Source organism: Periplaneta americana, chromosome 9 (genome assembly GCF_040183065.1).
Source record: "Periplaneta americana isolate PAMFEO1 chromosome 9, P.americana_PAMFEO1_priV1, whole genome shotgun sequence".
NCBI lineage: Eukaryota > Metazoa > Arthropoda > Insecta > Blattodea > Blattidae > Periplaneta > Periplaneta americana.
The window spans coordinates 10,729,006-10,746,411 of record NC_091125.1 but is presented as its reverse complement, the minus strand read 5'-3'; the positions used below and the strand labels follow the sequence as shown (position 1 = coordinate 10,746,411).

Here is a 17,406-nt window from a genome sequence, read left to right as displayed (position 1 = left end):
AAGGACTTTGCCGACAGACCTTCTTCTGCCCCCTACTAGTTGGCTGTCATAAATGTGTTCTTACTGTGACGAAAATTTTGTCTTTGCCTGTTAGTAACCAATCACAACCCTCGTTCAGAAGAATTGACAGGATCCTGACAAATCCACGTGGAGGCAGAGTTGCCAAAGATTTTCTGAATTCCAAGAATCCCGTCAGTTAGCATGAAAGTATAATTGAGAGTGTATTCTGTAGTATTCATTGAGCGATCAGCTCGTGATATTACGTTGTTTTTTTTTCAAATACGTGGTGTCCAGATGAGGATGACGGCCACTAATCCTCTCATTTCGAAGGTCGCCAAGATTGTGGCAACTGTACAATGTTGGGACGATGGACTGGTCAGAGGTGTTTGTGTAGAAAGTCATAAATCTGTAAGTGGGTGTTCAAAGGAGCCACCAAACTGCACTCCATGATATAAAATAGACTTTAGCAACAAGGTTAGATAAGGAGATAAGTACAATAGTGTTAATTGCACACTTTGCCAGTAATAAGGTTGGCTGGGGTTTGACGAGGAGATAATGTATGAATGTCAATTACACACACTGTTGATTTCAACGCTATTCCCTGGACCACATCATATTTCTCATTAATTTCGCCGTGTTAAAGTGTTATGATATCTTCTTTTAGTGTATTAAAAAAGGCGTCATTATACTCCATAGATCTCGCATTTAAAAGTGCAGGGACCTAGTATTAAAGAATATCATCACCAATTTTACTAGCAACATTTCGATTCTCTTTTGTTTCACATGGCTTAGTATGGCCTGGTCACTAATGACACATGCAGCTCACGACAGAAAGAACTTGACTGTGAGATCAAACTACGCATGCGCGGACTTGGTTAATAAAAACCTAAACTAACCAAACCTAACCTTCGTATATACAAGATGTGTAACTGGAGTACAAAGGGAACTTCATTTGATTAGGAATGTACACGCGAAAATAAATCCAGATAAGGATCACGCTGACACTACAAGAGAAGTCTGTGCATGCGCAGTTTGATCTCAGAGTCAAGTTCTTCCTGTCATGAGCCCCAATGGCGAGCATATTTGGCACTACTGTATGGTATGCATTATCCAGTTGTTCCAAATGAATAAAAGTTTTTTTTTTTTAAGTTGACTCTTCAAATGCCACAGATAGAATAATACAGAGTGGACCCATCGAACTTTCCTGGTTTCCATTGCTTCTAAAAAAGAAACAGAAAGAACAACAATAATAAACACAATACGCCTTATATCCACCCTACATTTCTAAAAAGCGAAGAATCAAGGAATAGAGACTCAATATGGCATATTTGAAAGTTTGATGGCATCTGCAGCAAGGCAACATGAAGAGAATGAATGCCGATCTTCGGGAAATTTATAGCTAAAAGATGTAGCAATGTTCATCCATAACACAGAGCAAAGTCCAACATGCTATTATAAACAGTTCTTTCTACAGTTTACCGTATACATCGTTCTGAACATCGTACTGTAATGTTCATCCATCACAATGCCTGTTACCATATTAAGAGAGTTCCTTCAATTCTCCTGACCTTGTCAAGCACTGCACTGATTACACTCAATTAAAACTCAAATTTTTCTAGCATCAAATACGTCCAATTGGCAAGATGTGGATATGAATTTTCAGGCTTTCTTCATTTTTAAAAATAGTGTTTTATGGTGTTACTTAACCTTTTATATATTGGTAGAAAATTAGAACACCTATCTGTAGACTTCTGACACATTACCTGTGCACTCGGCAGATGCCAGAGTGGTGTGGAATTGCCTCGCTATAACTCACTACAAAAATATAAGTTCAAGGAGGCCTACTTAGCACAGCGTAATACACAAATACACTATTGCGTTATCCCATAAATTAAATAAACACAACAAAAGCAGGAAATATACCCATTTTTAGAACCACATGACAAGCAGACGTGTTCTTAACTCAGAGAGAAAAATTAAAGTTTTCTGGAAATGTAGTAGTGTAGCGCAGAGTCTTTCTCTCTATCTTTTAACACCATTTTCTCCATTAACTAATGGTCAGAAAACGCACAGAAAAAGTGTTATGCCCTCTCACTGTGAGAGTGTCACATAATAACATTAAAGAACTTATGGTATTATATTATGATATGTTAGGAAGGCAAATCTCGTTGCTCGCAATCATAAGCTTTGTAATGAAATGATGAGAGCCGCCGCTATGTCATAAGAGTAGCCAGTATCAACACTCAGCAATCCTCATTCAGACTTAAATTCAAAGAAAATACCACCAGTCATTGTATCAGCCGGACGCTTGGGAGTTCAGTTTAATTTGAAACGGTAAAGAGTGCAGTTGTTTTGTACCTAGGAGATTTATATTTTAATATTCATTATAATGAGTGACAGTCGGAAAAATCTCAGTGGTTCTCAATACCGGAAACACCTCTGATTGAGGTTATGGCTGATATGTAAATCTATTACCAGACAGTACATCTCATTTGACGATATGTGTCAGAGGAAGAACTGCATCTAAAATCTCTTTAGTGTAATATGTAGCGAAGGGCTAACAACCCATCACCGTAAAAAACAGCTTGTTACGAATCCCTATTATAGAGTGTTAGTTGGAAGGCCGGAGGGAAAAAGATCTTTAGGGAGGCCGAGACATAGATGGGAGGATAATATTAAAATGGATTTGAGGGAGGTGGGGTATGATGATAGAGACTGGATTAATCTTGCACAGGATAGGGACCGATGGCGGGCTTATGTGAGGGCGGCAATGAACCTTCAGGTTCCTTAAAAGCCATTTGTAAGTAAGTAAGTAATATGTAGCTAGTTAGCGTTGTATGCAATGGAGGTGGAAAGGAACTGGTCACCCTACCCCATTATCTCCTGGCCTAGTTGCCTTATGAGTGATGCCTTGATGATGTCACTTGTGGGGTCCAGACCTGTCTTTGGACAGTTGACTAAACAACAATACCGGAAACTCGCAAAATACAAGGCAATAAAAAGAGAGGAAATTGTGGGAAAAAGTGCAAAAATGTGTTATTTAAAAAACAAACATAGCCAGCTTGTTCCAGTTCGAGTCCAGATACATCAGAGTGTAATAATGTGATGAACAGTAGTTATCGAAAATAGTGCAGTGTGTGGTTTATCTGAGTCAGGCGTTTCTGATATTGGAAACAGTAATAATAATGCGGAATCAATTATTGATCCAAATTACGCATATAGGGCGAAATAAGGGGCAGAAATATTTTTCTCTGCCTAGAGGCGCCAAGTAGCTAGATTCGCCCCTGCATGTTACACACCGGATGATGCAAGAAACATGATGCATGGCACATGGAGCATGACACATAACGCCATGTTATTTGATGTAATGAGTCATTCAGTACGGAGTCATCAGATGGAGATCTTCTCCTATTTTCAATAATAAGAATGCGAAGATGAAAGCATAGGTTTTTTATTCATTTATTCAAAACGTTGAAAATCATGGTTCTTGTAGTGTTTTATTGGTAGAGTTAGCACAGCATCCAGACAAATTCGCAGAATATTATAGAATGTTCGAAGAATCATTTGAAGATATGACAAATTGTGAATATTCCTAACAGATGGAAAACATGTATGAGTATTACACAAGCACATGGACTACTTTTCACTCTGATTTCTGTTGAAGACTTGGGTAGAAATACTGTTGGTGCTAGGGTTGCCAACTATTTTTGAAGAAAATACGGGAGACTAAGTGGTCTACAATATTTCACATAAAGAATTGAAAAAATATTGAATTCAGTTAGCGGTACTAAAAACAATTTTATTCTACATTTTGGCAGTTAGGCTTAAATTAAAGTATTTTGAGATATTTTACCTAGTGTAATACTGTAGTTTCAAACAAATTGTAAAAATTTCCTACATGAGTAGTTGAAGTTGACTGTGATTTGCAGTTCTGATTTGATTAGATGTGTCGCACTCCTGTTTCGAACATCTGAGGATGGCGAGACCTCATATGTGAATATAGGTATATATCAATGTTAACAGTATTAAAAAAAAGCTTGTTAAAATTAACCATAAAGTCATTTAAATATGTGCTCCTGCTTATATGACTTACCGGTATATGTCTAAAATGCAGGTAGAAGGCCATTGATGCTATAATGAGGAGAGTTCGGCTGGCACCGTGGATTGTGTCCTGGCATAGTTCAGCTCGAAAGAGCGCTCAGCACACAGACCAGAGAAGTTCTGGGTTCAATTTCCGGTGCTGGAACGAAATTTTCTCAAATTAATAGGTATCTACATGTTGACTTACTTACTTACTTACAAATGGCTTTTAAGGAACCCAAAGGTTCAGAGCCGCCCTCACATAAGCCCGCCATCGGTCCCTATCCTGTGCAAGATTAATCCAGTCTCTATCATCATATCCCACCTCCCTCAAATCCATTTTAATATTATCCTCCCATCTACGTCTCGGCCTCCCTAAAGGTCTTTTTCCCTCCGGTCTCCCAACTAATACTCTGTATGCATTTCTGGATTTGCCCGTACATGCTACATGCCCTGCCCATCTCAAACGTCTGGATTTAATGTTCCTAATTATGTTAGGTGAAGAATACAATGCGTGCAGTTCTGCGTTGTGTAACTTTCTCCATTCTCCTGTAACTTCATCCCACTTAGCCCCAAATATTTTCCTAAGCACCTTATTCTCAAACACCCTTAACCTATGTTCCTCTCTCAGAGTGCGAGTCCAAGTTTCACAACCATACTGAACAACCGGTAATATAACTGTTTTATAAATTCTAACTTTCAGATTTTTTGACAGCAGACTAGATGATGAAAGCTTCTCAACCGAATAATAACACGCATTTCCCATATTTATTCTGCGTTTAATTTCCTCCCGAGTGTCATTTATATTTGTTACTGTTGCTCCAAGATATTTTAATTTTTCCACCCCTTCAAAGGAGAAATCTCCAATTTTTATATTTCCATTTCGTACAATATTCTGGTCACGAAACATAATCATATACTTTGTCTTTTCGGGATTTACTTCCAAACTGATCGCTTTACTTGCTTCCAGTAAAATTTCCGTGTTTTCCCTAATCGTTTGTGGATTTTCTCCTAACATATTCACGTCATCTGCATAGACAAGAAGCTGGTGTAACCCATTCAATTCCAAACCCTGCCTGTTATCCTACATGTTGACTACTAACAAAAAATAGTAGTCTTGATTATTCAATGAGGATGCGAGACCTTATATACGAATGTATGTATATATCTGTTCACTTACTGTTCATAACAGAAAATACTCTATGTATGAGCTTAGCTGCACATTTCAGTGCATCTCTGGAACAATAGAATCCATCATATAAATCACCTTCAACCATGTACAAATTAAATGTTTCAAATAAATTTTCACATTATGCAAAAATAAAGTAGAAAAAGGCTCGAAGAGAAGAGAAATGTGGAAGTCGGGAGACTTGAAAATTGGATGATGCCGTATGTTCAAAAATTGGCGAACCAATGTCCATGATGAAGAGAGAACCTCGACCGTGTATCGTGAATGCAGATCTGATTTGTTTGTTTGACGAAAAGGTTAGAGCTAACAGCAGGTTTACCATGTCAGAGCTTAGTGAGGATTTTCCAGAGATTAGTCGTACTCTTGTGTACAAAGTGATTACCGAAGATTTGGGCTACTTGACACTTTCTGCCAGATGGGTGCCTAAACTCCTTTCTGAGTAACAAAAGGCTCAGCAGATGACGGCAGCACTGTTCTTTCTTGAGCGTTACGAAAGAGAAGGTGATGCTTTTCTCGATCAGATTGTGACAGGAGATGAGACTTGGGTGCGATATGTGAATGCAGAAACAAAGCTTCAATCAATACAGTGGGACCATACTCACTCCCCGAAAAAATTCACAAAGTGTCGTCAAACACTTTCCACGAGGAAACTTATGGCAACTGTCGTCTGGGACAGAAAATAAATTTTGCTAGTGGAGTTCTTGGAGAGGAATGCCACAATTAACGCTGAGCATTACTGTAACACACTAACAAACTTGAAAAGGGCCATTCAAAACAAACGTGACATGTTGAGCTCTGGGGTGATTTTCCTGCATCACAACGCCCAGCCGCATATAGCGCGTCGTACTGCAACCAAACTGCAAGAGTTCAACTGGGAAGTATTGGATCACCCTCCCTATAGCCCAGATTTGGCACTTAGCGATTACCATCTCTTCATGCACATGAAGACGTAGCTTGGCTCGAAGTGCTTTGACGATGACGAAGAGTTGAAAACCAGCATCGTAGGTTGGCTTCAGTCGCAGGTGGCCGAATTCTACGACTGCGGAATTTCAAAGCTTGTCAAATGCTACATGTGTTTCAATGTGACTGGAAACTATGTGGAAAAATAAACTAGAGTGTATACTTTCAAATGTATTGTAACCGAATTCTGTAACGTCATTCACAGGTTTGTAAAAAATAAACGGAAGTTACTTTATGAATAGCCCTCGTAAAACAAAGATACATACTGCTTTTTTATATAAAAACATTCTAGCATCCCCAGTAGAGTAAGTTACACACTCGTGCTCAGAGCACATTCCACATAATGTTAAGACATTTTATTAAATAGGTAACAGAGTAAAAAGTAAAAAAAGAAAAAGAAAAAAGAAGAAAAGATACATATCACAATAATTGAACTTTAAATTTTCTCTCTAAACAGCAATTTTTAATTGATTTTTTTTTTCAATAAGGAGCATTAGTAAATTGTATACTTAGGAATTTAGCTATTAAGTTATCATGTTATAAAGCCTTAGACCGAAGTTGCTACTGTGATTATATGCTACAGCTGTGATACATTTAGGTTCTGTTAAGCATAATATATGTTTTCTGATCTTTTGGTTTTATATTTATGTCATTGATGTCAAAGCAAGCGCATTTTTCTGACCTTGACGTCGTGGACGGGCATCAAGCGCTAAGTTGGAAAGAGGAAGGGTTGTGTATATGAATAAGCAGCCTGTAGGATTAAGAAAACAGTGGTGTACAAACTTCAAACAGAACGTGGCATTTTATGTCGTTATTTTTATATGGCTTCTTTCTGTTTGATATATTATCTATATTGTCTGTAAAACAAAAGTACTAATACCAATTTCTTAATATTGCAGTTGTGTTTTAAATGTTAATAACATAATAAAGAGATAAGAAGGAATATTCACATAAATTCCATAGTAGTACAACTATACTTAGTGTACTAAATGGATGAAACACGTCATTCATAAAGAAAGTGATATCCCAAAAAAAGAGATTGAGTATGACATGATAAGTTGTAATTGATATTGATGATACCTTTAGCCCTATAAAAACAATCAATCAACTAATCAAAAAAATATTACAGTACAAAGCAAAGTTACCTAGGTACTGTATCTGTTTTAAGTGTAACTAATATTCCATAACAAAACTCTTATCGCATTATGCTTTTAAGGTGATGTTGGTGAACAACTTCCTATCATCAGAATATTAAATTATTTTCTCGAAATGTGCTGAAGCTATAGAGCTGACATTTTTACAACACATGGGGACGTATCTTTTGCTTATGATGTAACAGTAGTTGCTTTGTTAATTCCTTTCCATGCAAATATTTTCAAAACTTTCAATACACGATCTTCAGTAATACGCATTTATGGTATATTAAATTAACGAAAACATTCTGTAAGGCTACTAAATAAATAGGTCTATATCTGAAAATTTCACTTTTCTATAAAGAAAGTTGAGAAAATACGGTATTTCTTATGAACAAAAAAAATCAAACTTGTGAAAAATGAACATTAAAATTAAAACTTACATTTTTATAATGCACTTATACTTCCAGACAAATCTAAAAATTAACATGGATACAGTTTTAATAAGTTCTCTTCCCTTTATATATTGAATCAGTGCTGGCCATCCCTGAACATAGCTCGACTACTTCTTTCGTCTGTCTCTTTCCTTTCCATTGTAAAGCGCTCAGGCTCTCCTCAGCTCTAAAGCGCGCGCTTGCTCCTGTGGGCATCAATTGACATCACTGATTTATGTGAATATAAATTAAATATATTTCGGTTTTTATGTAGGAAATTCAATAATACATTGTTATGAATTTGATGGAAGTCAAATACTTTAAATCCTGAATACAACAGTTCTGAAGGGTAATCAAGAATTTATTAAGGCATAATTTTATTATTCTTTTCTGTAGCAGTTATTGGCATGAGGGAGGTACTATTAGCACTATATTAACTTCGCACTTTCTTAAACATCAACCATAGTACACCAACTATTTACTTTTCTTACACATACTGCTACCACCACCACTAAAAAATTTTATTAACACTTCAGCCATTAATGCTTCATTATACTACTCTGATTGCTCTCTGCAATTTTTTTAGTTGGTTATTTAACGACCCTGTATTAACTACTAGGATATTTGGCATTGATTGTATTGGTAATAGCGTGATGGTATTTGGCAAGATGAGGCCGAGGGTTCGCCATAGATTACCTGACATTCGCATTCGCCTTATGGTTGGAGAAAACCTCGGAAAAACTACCATTAATGAGCACAAGCTGGAATCGAACCTATGCCCGAGTGCAACTTTGGATCAGCGGGATCCTTGTCCTTGTAAGCTTTTTATTTGTTATACACATTAATGGTAACATTTTCACAATTCACTTTTTTGCTTTAAAAAGCTAACAATTATTGTGTCTACTTACTGATTGATGTCCACGTTTTTCTTCAGTGATACCATACACCGCAGCATAGAATAATGAATCCACAGAGAACTTGATTTCTTCTTTTCACTTTTCATTGAAAAATATTCCAGCATAAACTTTTCAGAAATATTCTCTACTTTTTTTTTTACACCACTCTTCAAACTTCTTATATTCTTCTTCATACCTCTGTCGCGATTTTGTTGGAATTAATAAATCAGTACAGCTGTTAATGCAATACCATTGACACTTATATTTATAAATAGTCATGGTGACAATACCGACAATAATAACATTCTTCAAATGTTTCTTGTACATGGCCCTCTATATGAATCAATCACTTACAAAGAAAATGTATATAGCTTCAAATGTTTCCCGTACAAGGCCCTCTATATAAATCGATCACCTACAAAGCAAATGTATATAGCTGGCAATAAGAATTTTACATTTAGACAATATTCAATTTTACATTATTTTTTTATCAAAGCGGATAAAACTTTGTACGATACACATGTCGTAACTTCATATTACAATAGTAGACTGGTTATGAAACTCGGCCTGCAGCCTTGTTTGACAAAATCTCGTATTGTAAAATGAAATGTTATGACATTAGTATCTAAATAACTATTACATTATGTTTTGTGCAATATTAAAATGCTTGATAATATCGTATTGTCAGTGTTCTTCCATCCTGTAAATGCTATTTTTTTTTAATCTAAAACATTTAACAACCAGTTCTACATTGTGGACAAATTAAACAAGCAGTGATCTGACTGAATGACACGACATGTAAAAATGTGATAGCTTTCAATTGCATTATATTAATTTATACTGAATCATTTCATTGCTATATAGCCTACTACATACCATATCTAAATACTGGTAGGCCTATAGGTCTAAGAGGACAGCAACTTCAATACCGCTTCATGGACAGCTGTTGACAGGTCCTTTTAGCCACCTTGTCCTCTCAAGTGGACAGTTCATATCTGGAAATTTAGGTATCATGCTGTAAAAATGAGACAAAATCTTAAAAGGAGTCATGAATAAACAATTAGACTTTCATAAACAAAAATCATAATTCGTGACTGAAAGTGCTAATCTACTTTAAGATATAATTCACATTATTCATGTGGGGTGATCTTGTTACCCATCTTGATAGTCTGTGTCATGAAAATTCCAGGGTATAAAATTCGATCTAGAGCTTAATTTTCTTCATTTCTAAGTTAGTCTGCTTCCAAATTATTTTATTTTGTGTTATTTATACTAATTTTTATATTGTTATTTATATTATCATTATATGCTCACTGTACTATAGGTGGTATTCGAATATTTGAATTTCAACAAAGAACTAAAATTTGATTAGTTTTATATTTTTAATTATTTATTTTTATAACTTCAAAACTTTTTTTGGGGGATTTTATTTTATTATAAACAAATGTTTTTGAGATGCTCATGGTTGTATAAGTTATATATTGTTCTAATACAGTGAAGTTACTTGGGGATGCTTGGGTTGTCGTCCAGAACCAGCGTGGCTATCAATGTGTTGATTATCACAGGAAACACATACACATCTCCGGCATTCTGGCCTACAATCCTACTGTTACAAAGTTTAAAAGTTATAGTACTTACCAAGCTCACATTCGTTGTTCAAAATGTCCTCCATTTACTGCAACATACATTTCACATCTTTTTACGAAATTTGCAGTCACTCTCGCAAGTTCTTCAGCACTGATAGAATTTATTGCATCTCTGTTCAAGTTCGTTTATGGAGTGTGACTTTCTTGCATTCTGTAGGGCCTTAATTTAAGTAAAGTTGTCACTACACAAGCAGAACTTCTACTTATTTCAGTTTCCTGCACTAAACTCTGAGGGATTTTTGAGGGATGTCTTCCAATCCTTCATCAATCTCGTCTAATTTCTCTTTCGACAGAACAGGACATTCTTTTCGGTTTTTCATCGTTTACCAAAGCTGTCCAAATGGATTTCTTATAAAGTCTTCTTATTGTACTGGCAGCTGGAACAGGTTATCTGGAAACTTTTCCCGAAATTTGCATCTTGTTGCCACACAAGATTTTCGTTTCTGTATGCATGTATTGTATAGACTGTAGATAAGTACGTTCACATAATGAATAAGTCATACAACAGTAGCCTACACGGTGCACTTTAAACTTAACTTAAACTTTTAAGATTATAACTTTCACAGCCAACTTACTTCTCACAACACAACACAACTAAAGCGAAACTGCAGTGTCGTTCATTGCTTGCGTGCCGAGAATGTGGACGCACTATTCCCGGTGATCATGCCATCTCTTGGCGGGGAACGGCTCCTGCAAAACCCGAGCATCCCCAATTAACCCCACTGTATTTAAATTTAAAGAATTAACTGAAGTGATTTTCAATTTATATTATAGTACTGTGACTTTCATTGGTTGTAAATGTGTTTTCTACCATGTCAAAACTATATAGCATTGAGCAGTTTGTCTTGAAATGGAAAGAAAGGAAATTTAAACTTTCTGTATATGTTGCCTCATAGTGTCGCCGGTAACATATCTAAAGTTCATTAATTTTAGTATACTATATTTTCAACAAAATGGAGCAGAACTTTTGAATCACCCTGTATTTTTAGAAATAGGATGATTATTTCAAATTTTTATATTTTTTGTAAGTCAATAATACATCAACTGTTTATATTCCAAATGCTTAACAAATATCGGTACTGTATATGATTTTGATGACGGTAATTTTTTATCACCCCTCCTTTGTAATAGTAAGTTGTGAAAAATTTTGATAGCGGGAGGGTTAAGAACTTGATACGCTTCAGGAACAGTAACACTTATAAACTGTTAGGAAATTGTGACGAGATATTGTGGCTAGTGTATGCATCACCAAATCACCATAAAATGCACAGTCATTGTCAGATTTTCTTGGACATAAGTAACTTTTCTATTCTATGTGGTAACCTTTCTTGCTACCTTAGTAGGATCCCCAGATGTCCCAGTTTAGCCAGGATAAACTCGAATTTCTAATATCTGTACCCCTGTCACGAAAGAGTGTGTCCAGGATATCAAATGTCCCAGTTTTCTCTAAAGCATAAGATTAGGCTAACCTGATTTTTTATGGTCCAGCAGGGGACATCGACAATTTTAAAAGAAAACACAAACACTTACCTAGTCACTATCCGTTGAAATGTTGCAGAAGATACATGTAACAGTAGATACAATGACAGAATTTTGCACACTAAATTTGTAGAGTATCTTAACTTTTTGAACTAAATGCATAAACACAACTAACTCCTATAAATAATTATGGCCACTAAGAATTAAATTTCAGTACTGACGCATGCATGGAAGTCTTTCACAAAATATTGTAAACACTGAACTCTAATACACACAGTTTACAAGTACTTGTCTGAAGAATGTATTTTTTTAAGGATCTGTTTATTCCCATACAGCTTCACACTAAGTTCTTCACATGAGAAATGAAAGTTTGTTTTCACTTGTAACAAAGATGTTTCAATTTTCTTTCTTGATTTTTCATCAGTCCAGATTGAGTTCAATGTGGAGAAAAGTCTTTCAACTGATGAATTACTGACTGAAAGACACATGATTAAGGACACTATTTTGAGAAGATTTTCAAATGTAATGGATTTTTTTTTGAAATGTTAAAAAACATCATACCACTTTCACCTGTTTGTTTGTCACAAAACTCCTCATTGTTTTACTTACTTAGAAATGGATGCTGCGGCAGTTCTAACGCTTCTGCACAACGTGAATGAAGGCGAAGATGCTGTTCTTCTTAAAGAGTGCAGACTATCTCATATTGTGCTTGCTGGTTCTTCTGTCTCATACTGAGAACCGTTCAGAAATGTGCATGAAACGTAGGAGTTTCAACACGATACTTAAATATTCACGTGCAAAATGTTACTGAAACAAAATCAAAACTTCTGGGGACAAAATTAATTTCCAGGGACAAAAACGGGGACATGTGCACCCAGGGGACAGCAACGCAAAACCGGGGACTGTCCCCGGAAATCGGGGACGTCTGGTCAGCCTACATAAGATAATATTATTTATGTGATAGGCAAAGTAAAGTAAATATAGGTACCTATGTAAAATTTCCCGATTTTATTAGCAAATATTCAACTGGTAGCAATTCTATTCCCTCTGACACTCAATGAGAATATCTTAGTATGAGGATGACGAGCATAAGTCTACATTCTTACTATTTCTGGTACTGGTCATTCTGATTGCTTTTCTAACTGGCATTTGCAGTTGCTGTTCAGATACAATTTGCACATGGGAGTCTTGCTTTAGTTTTATTGAATCTGAATGTTAATCATTATTGGATGAATATTAAAAGTGTAGACCACGTGTAGGATGTGTAGTCTCTTCTTTCAATATAGTTATAGGTCATTCGTTGTCTCGTGAAACCTACCTGCGCATAAGGGAAAGAAGAAAGTGAAATGACAAGGAAAGCTCACTAAATGATAATGGATTTTCACAACGATTTTTCCCCCATATGTTCCATTTGAAATAAGAAATCTCCCTATAAATTTTCTACAGCCAGAGAAGACCTAGTCTTTAAGATATGATTTTTCAAAATAATCGCCTGACACTGATATGTCTATCTCCATTGCCATCATGAAGAAGAAAAAGTTTAAGGCCCCAAATGTTTATGCACTGCCCTCAAAATCGAGGAAGCTTATGAAAACTGACCTCTTCAAGTTATTTGAAGAACTATGCTTTCCATCTGTCAGTGATCATAGCATTCTTTTGGTAGATTCGTGGACCAGTTACTGAGGTAGACAGGCCATGGAAAGAATAACTCCAGAAGGCAAAACGGTGGAAGTGTTAACGATTCCAAAACACACAACTCCGATTGTTCAACCTCTTGACGTTTACGGTTTTAGATCTTGGAAATCACCATTGAGTTTTCTGAACGAAATAACAAACCACTTCCTAACAAATACCGATGCTCTTCAAATTAAATTCAATAAGTGGAACCAGCATCATCAGAGTTTAAATTTATGATGTACATTATGTGGTATTGTGTTCTAATGCCATTTTTTTCCATTTCCCCTCTTGTTTCTTTTTTCATATATTTCTGTTTGTTTTCTTTCTTTTACATAGATGGCAGTCCTAGTGGCTTATCATCTTTGCTTTTGATTATATCAATTGGCACTTCGAATGAGGGTAGCAATTTGCGGGTGCTTGTGTAGAGGGGTTAAGTATAAACTTAAAGTGGGATAAGTAAAGATTTGAACCCTCCACGATTACTTCTGTTAAATTATGTTTCCATCCATGATGCAGTTACAGTGCTCCGTATTTTGTGACAAAGGGGTTTTGTTCAGTACCAAACAGGGCTGGGCAGTATTTGAAATACATTTGTATTTTGTAATTTGTAAGGATTTTCGAAAGTATTTCGTATTTTGTATTTAAATACATAAAATTGATGTATTTTGTATTTGAAATACTCAAAATACTTTTTTCTTCTTCTTGTTCTTCAAGTTTTGGATATGGATTTGGAGAATGAACTTTTGTCTTATTTGCCTACCCATTTCAGTTGTGCTAGCCATACACTTAGTTTTCTTGCCACAACTGATTTCCTTAATGCCATAAACAAATCTCCAACAGCATCAAGGATCCATCACTCAACACTTGCTAAATGTTTAGCATTATGGAATGTGTCTAGGAGATTCAAATACTCGAAATTATACAGATGTCTTGAAATATTCATTAAAGTTTCCTTGCCCAACTCGATGGAATTCTCTTTATAACTCAATCTCTCAAATATTGCAATTCAAACATGGTATAACCAGTATATGTGAAAAACTGGGATTGCCAACCTTAAAAAATGTTGAGTTTCAGTACCTTGAAGAATAGTGTGCAGTTCTGAAACCCATTGCCGTAGCCCTTAATTTAATGCAAAATGAGAAGATGTGCTATTACGGCCAACTTTTGCCCACATTAATTTCCCTTAAAAACAGATTACATATTCTGTTACCTAGTAATCTACGCCATCTATTCCAAGTAACTCTAGTCCTAATAAGTTCACTTTCATCGAGATTTAAAGCGATGTTTGATCTGATCCCAGAAGAAAATTGAGCTATTTTGGCAGCTTACTCCACCCATCATTGAAGATGAGATGGCTACCTGACATTGCCTCACAAAATGATAAGAAGAGGACACAGAATATGTATGTGAAATCAGGTGAGCAGTTGTCTGCTACATCTTTGGTCAGTTCAGACGATGAAAACAATTTTTATGTTTTCAACTCAAGTAAAACAGACTTTGAAAAGCAAAAAGAAAAGAACTTGTCTGCTGCTTGTCTTCAATGGCAAAGGGACAACCCTGTGCACTCTAGAGAATTACCCAATAGTGAAACAAGCTTTTATAAAGTATAATACAAGTTTGTGTTTCTCTGAGCCTGTAGAAAGACTGTTCTGTTTTGCAGGATTTATTTATTAATAAGCAAGGGGACCCTTATCTTATGAACATTTGAAGAATGGTTGTTTTGAAAGGGAGCAGTAATTATTCATATGTAGCATAATTTCATTGATGACTGGGAAAAGGAAGAATGTTCAACTACAGTGTTTATATAAAACTTCGAGGTAAAAATACTTTTAATGTTAATATAATATTTTAGATTTTCAGTACAGTAATATTCTTATTTCTTTAGGCCTATATATTGTATAGAGTATTTGAAATACAAATGTATTTTGAGTATTTGAAATTCAAATGTATTTTGGTTAATTTTTTAAAAGTATTTTGTATTTTTATTTCAAATACAATTATTTGAAGTATTTTGTATTTGTATTTGAAATACTTGGATGTCAGTATTTTGCCCAGCCCTGGTACCAAAGGAGAGAAGTTTACATATCTTACAGTTTGACTTAACCCCCTTTACACGAGCACCCGCAAATTATGCATGTTGATTGGCCATTGTCTTGTTGTGTGATTTTTCTACTATGGGTGTCTTTTCAAATTTATCAGTTAAAATCCCTACTCCTGTTTTTCGGACATCATCGATTGGAAATGACTGTCGGGCAGCATTCGACTGGAGTGGTGGTGCATCATGGGAGAGTGATCTGCGATGTGCAGCCAAGCCCACATCGGGATTTGGTGTCTGACAACAGTGGTGGTTGTTTGTCCATCAAGTGAGGGGTCAATCTACGAAATATGTAGCTATACAGCAGCAAGTGATTAGTAACTACACTATAGTTTCGCCTGTGTTACATGGGTTTTCAGTCTGCTGGAGCTGACTTGGTGACTCTTCCTTGGACTCATGGATATTAATTCAGTGGCTGGAGTGATCCACAAGTAATGCTTGACAGTGCAAGTTATAAGTATGACTGTGTTTGATTATATATTGACTTAATTTGTACTAGTTGTCTGAAATTTCTTTACCGCTGTCCAGTGAGTGCACTGTCGTTTGTTGACAACTGTATGTAGGCACTGCAGGGACTGTGCGGAACAAGAGGGAGGGCATGTACATTCCACATCAAAGCATTATTAGCATGACTGTTGTATGAGCACAAATAACCACATGCTATCCTGCACTTGGTAGGAATATAATAATACCATAAAATTATTATATTGATACCAGCGCCTGAACTGAAATATTACTTACAATATTTCAGTTTATTTCATTTTACAAAATTATATATTCTTATTGTGATATCATTCATGTAATGTGTTCCAATAGCTAATTGTAATTAGCTCTTATCTATTGTTATACAGGGTGTTTAAAAAATACGGGGCATAATTTCAGGTATGTATTTCCCACATGTAGACAATCAAAATAGTTAATTACAACATGTGTCCGGAAATGCTTTATTTCCGAGTTATGGCTTTCACAACATTGAAATTCACCGGAACGTTTTTCTTTCCGCAGGTCGTTGCCATCAAAGGAGACATTAAGAGGGCACTCTGACAGTTCATTCCGAGGCGAAGGTTACATTCAGTGTTGTGTAGGCGTACTTGGATCGAAGGTTTCCTGATCGATGGATAGGTAGAGGTGGCCCAATTGCTTGGCCTCCACGCTCACCTGATCTGAACCCTCTCGATTTATACTTGTGGGGCCATTTAAAATCATTGGTTTATTCGTCTCCGGTGCCTGATTTGGAATCCCTTCGGAATCGAATTGTGCCATGTTCTGAGGACATACGCAATACTCCTGGAGTTTGGGATCGTGTTTGTAGGTCAATGAGACATCGATGTGAGGTCTGTATTCAAGCAGGAGGTGGACATTTTGAACATCTTCTGTAATGACAACGACCTGCGGAAAGAAAAACGTTCCAGTGAATTTCAGTGTTGTGAAGGCCATAACTCGGAAATGAAGCATTTCCGGACACATGTTGTAATGAACTATTTTGATTGTCTACATGTGGGAAATACATACCTGAAATTATGCCCCGTATTTTTTAAACACCTGTATAGTCCTGTGGCATATTATCTATTGACATATAGTCCTGCATTCAAAGTGAAATAAATCATGTGTTTACAATATTCAAAATGCGTAATGTCGAGTGGTTAACCCATTTATGCCCAAAACATTTTTTTGGTAAAAATTTGACGAAAACTGATTATTTATAAGCTATTATACCAAAATTAATGCCAAATGCTGTCTTAGACTTTTCCAATGCATGGACACTTATTTACAGGTTGGGTTGAAAATACCCAGTGGGCAAATCAGGTGCAGTAATG

At 36.0% G+C, this 17,406-nt stretch overlaps 1 protein-coding gene across 27 annotated transcripts in view; it reads right to left on the bottom strand.

The window, feature by feature from the left end:
- Nucleotides 1-17,406, bottom strand: part of LOC138705774 (uncharacterized) — a 307,903-nt gene that overhangs the window by 208,314 nt on the left and 82,183 nt on the right. For 14 of the 27 annotated variants that reach the window (XR_011333771.1, XR_011333770.1, XR_011333777.1 and 11 more), the window contains 4 exons: nucleotides 12,427-12,624; nucleotides 10,331-11,028; nucleotides 9,569-9,707; nucleotides 4,094-4,240 (listed from right to left, as the gene is read on the bottom strand). Coding sequence is in view for 1 of the 27 variants with exons in the window: in XM_069834408.1 (XP_069690509.1) it covers nucleotides 16,932-16,978 (47 nt within the window). In the remaining 26 variants the exon portion in view is untranslated. The other 13 variants (XR_011333756.1, XR_011333754.1, XR_011333757.1 and 10 more) reach the window with 10 other exon arrangements.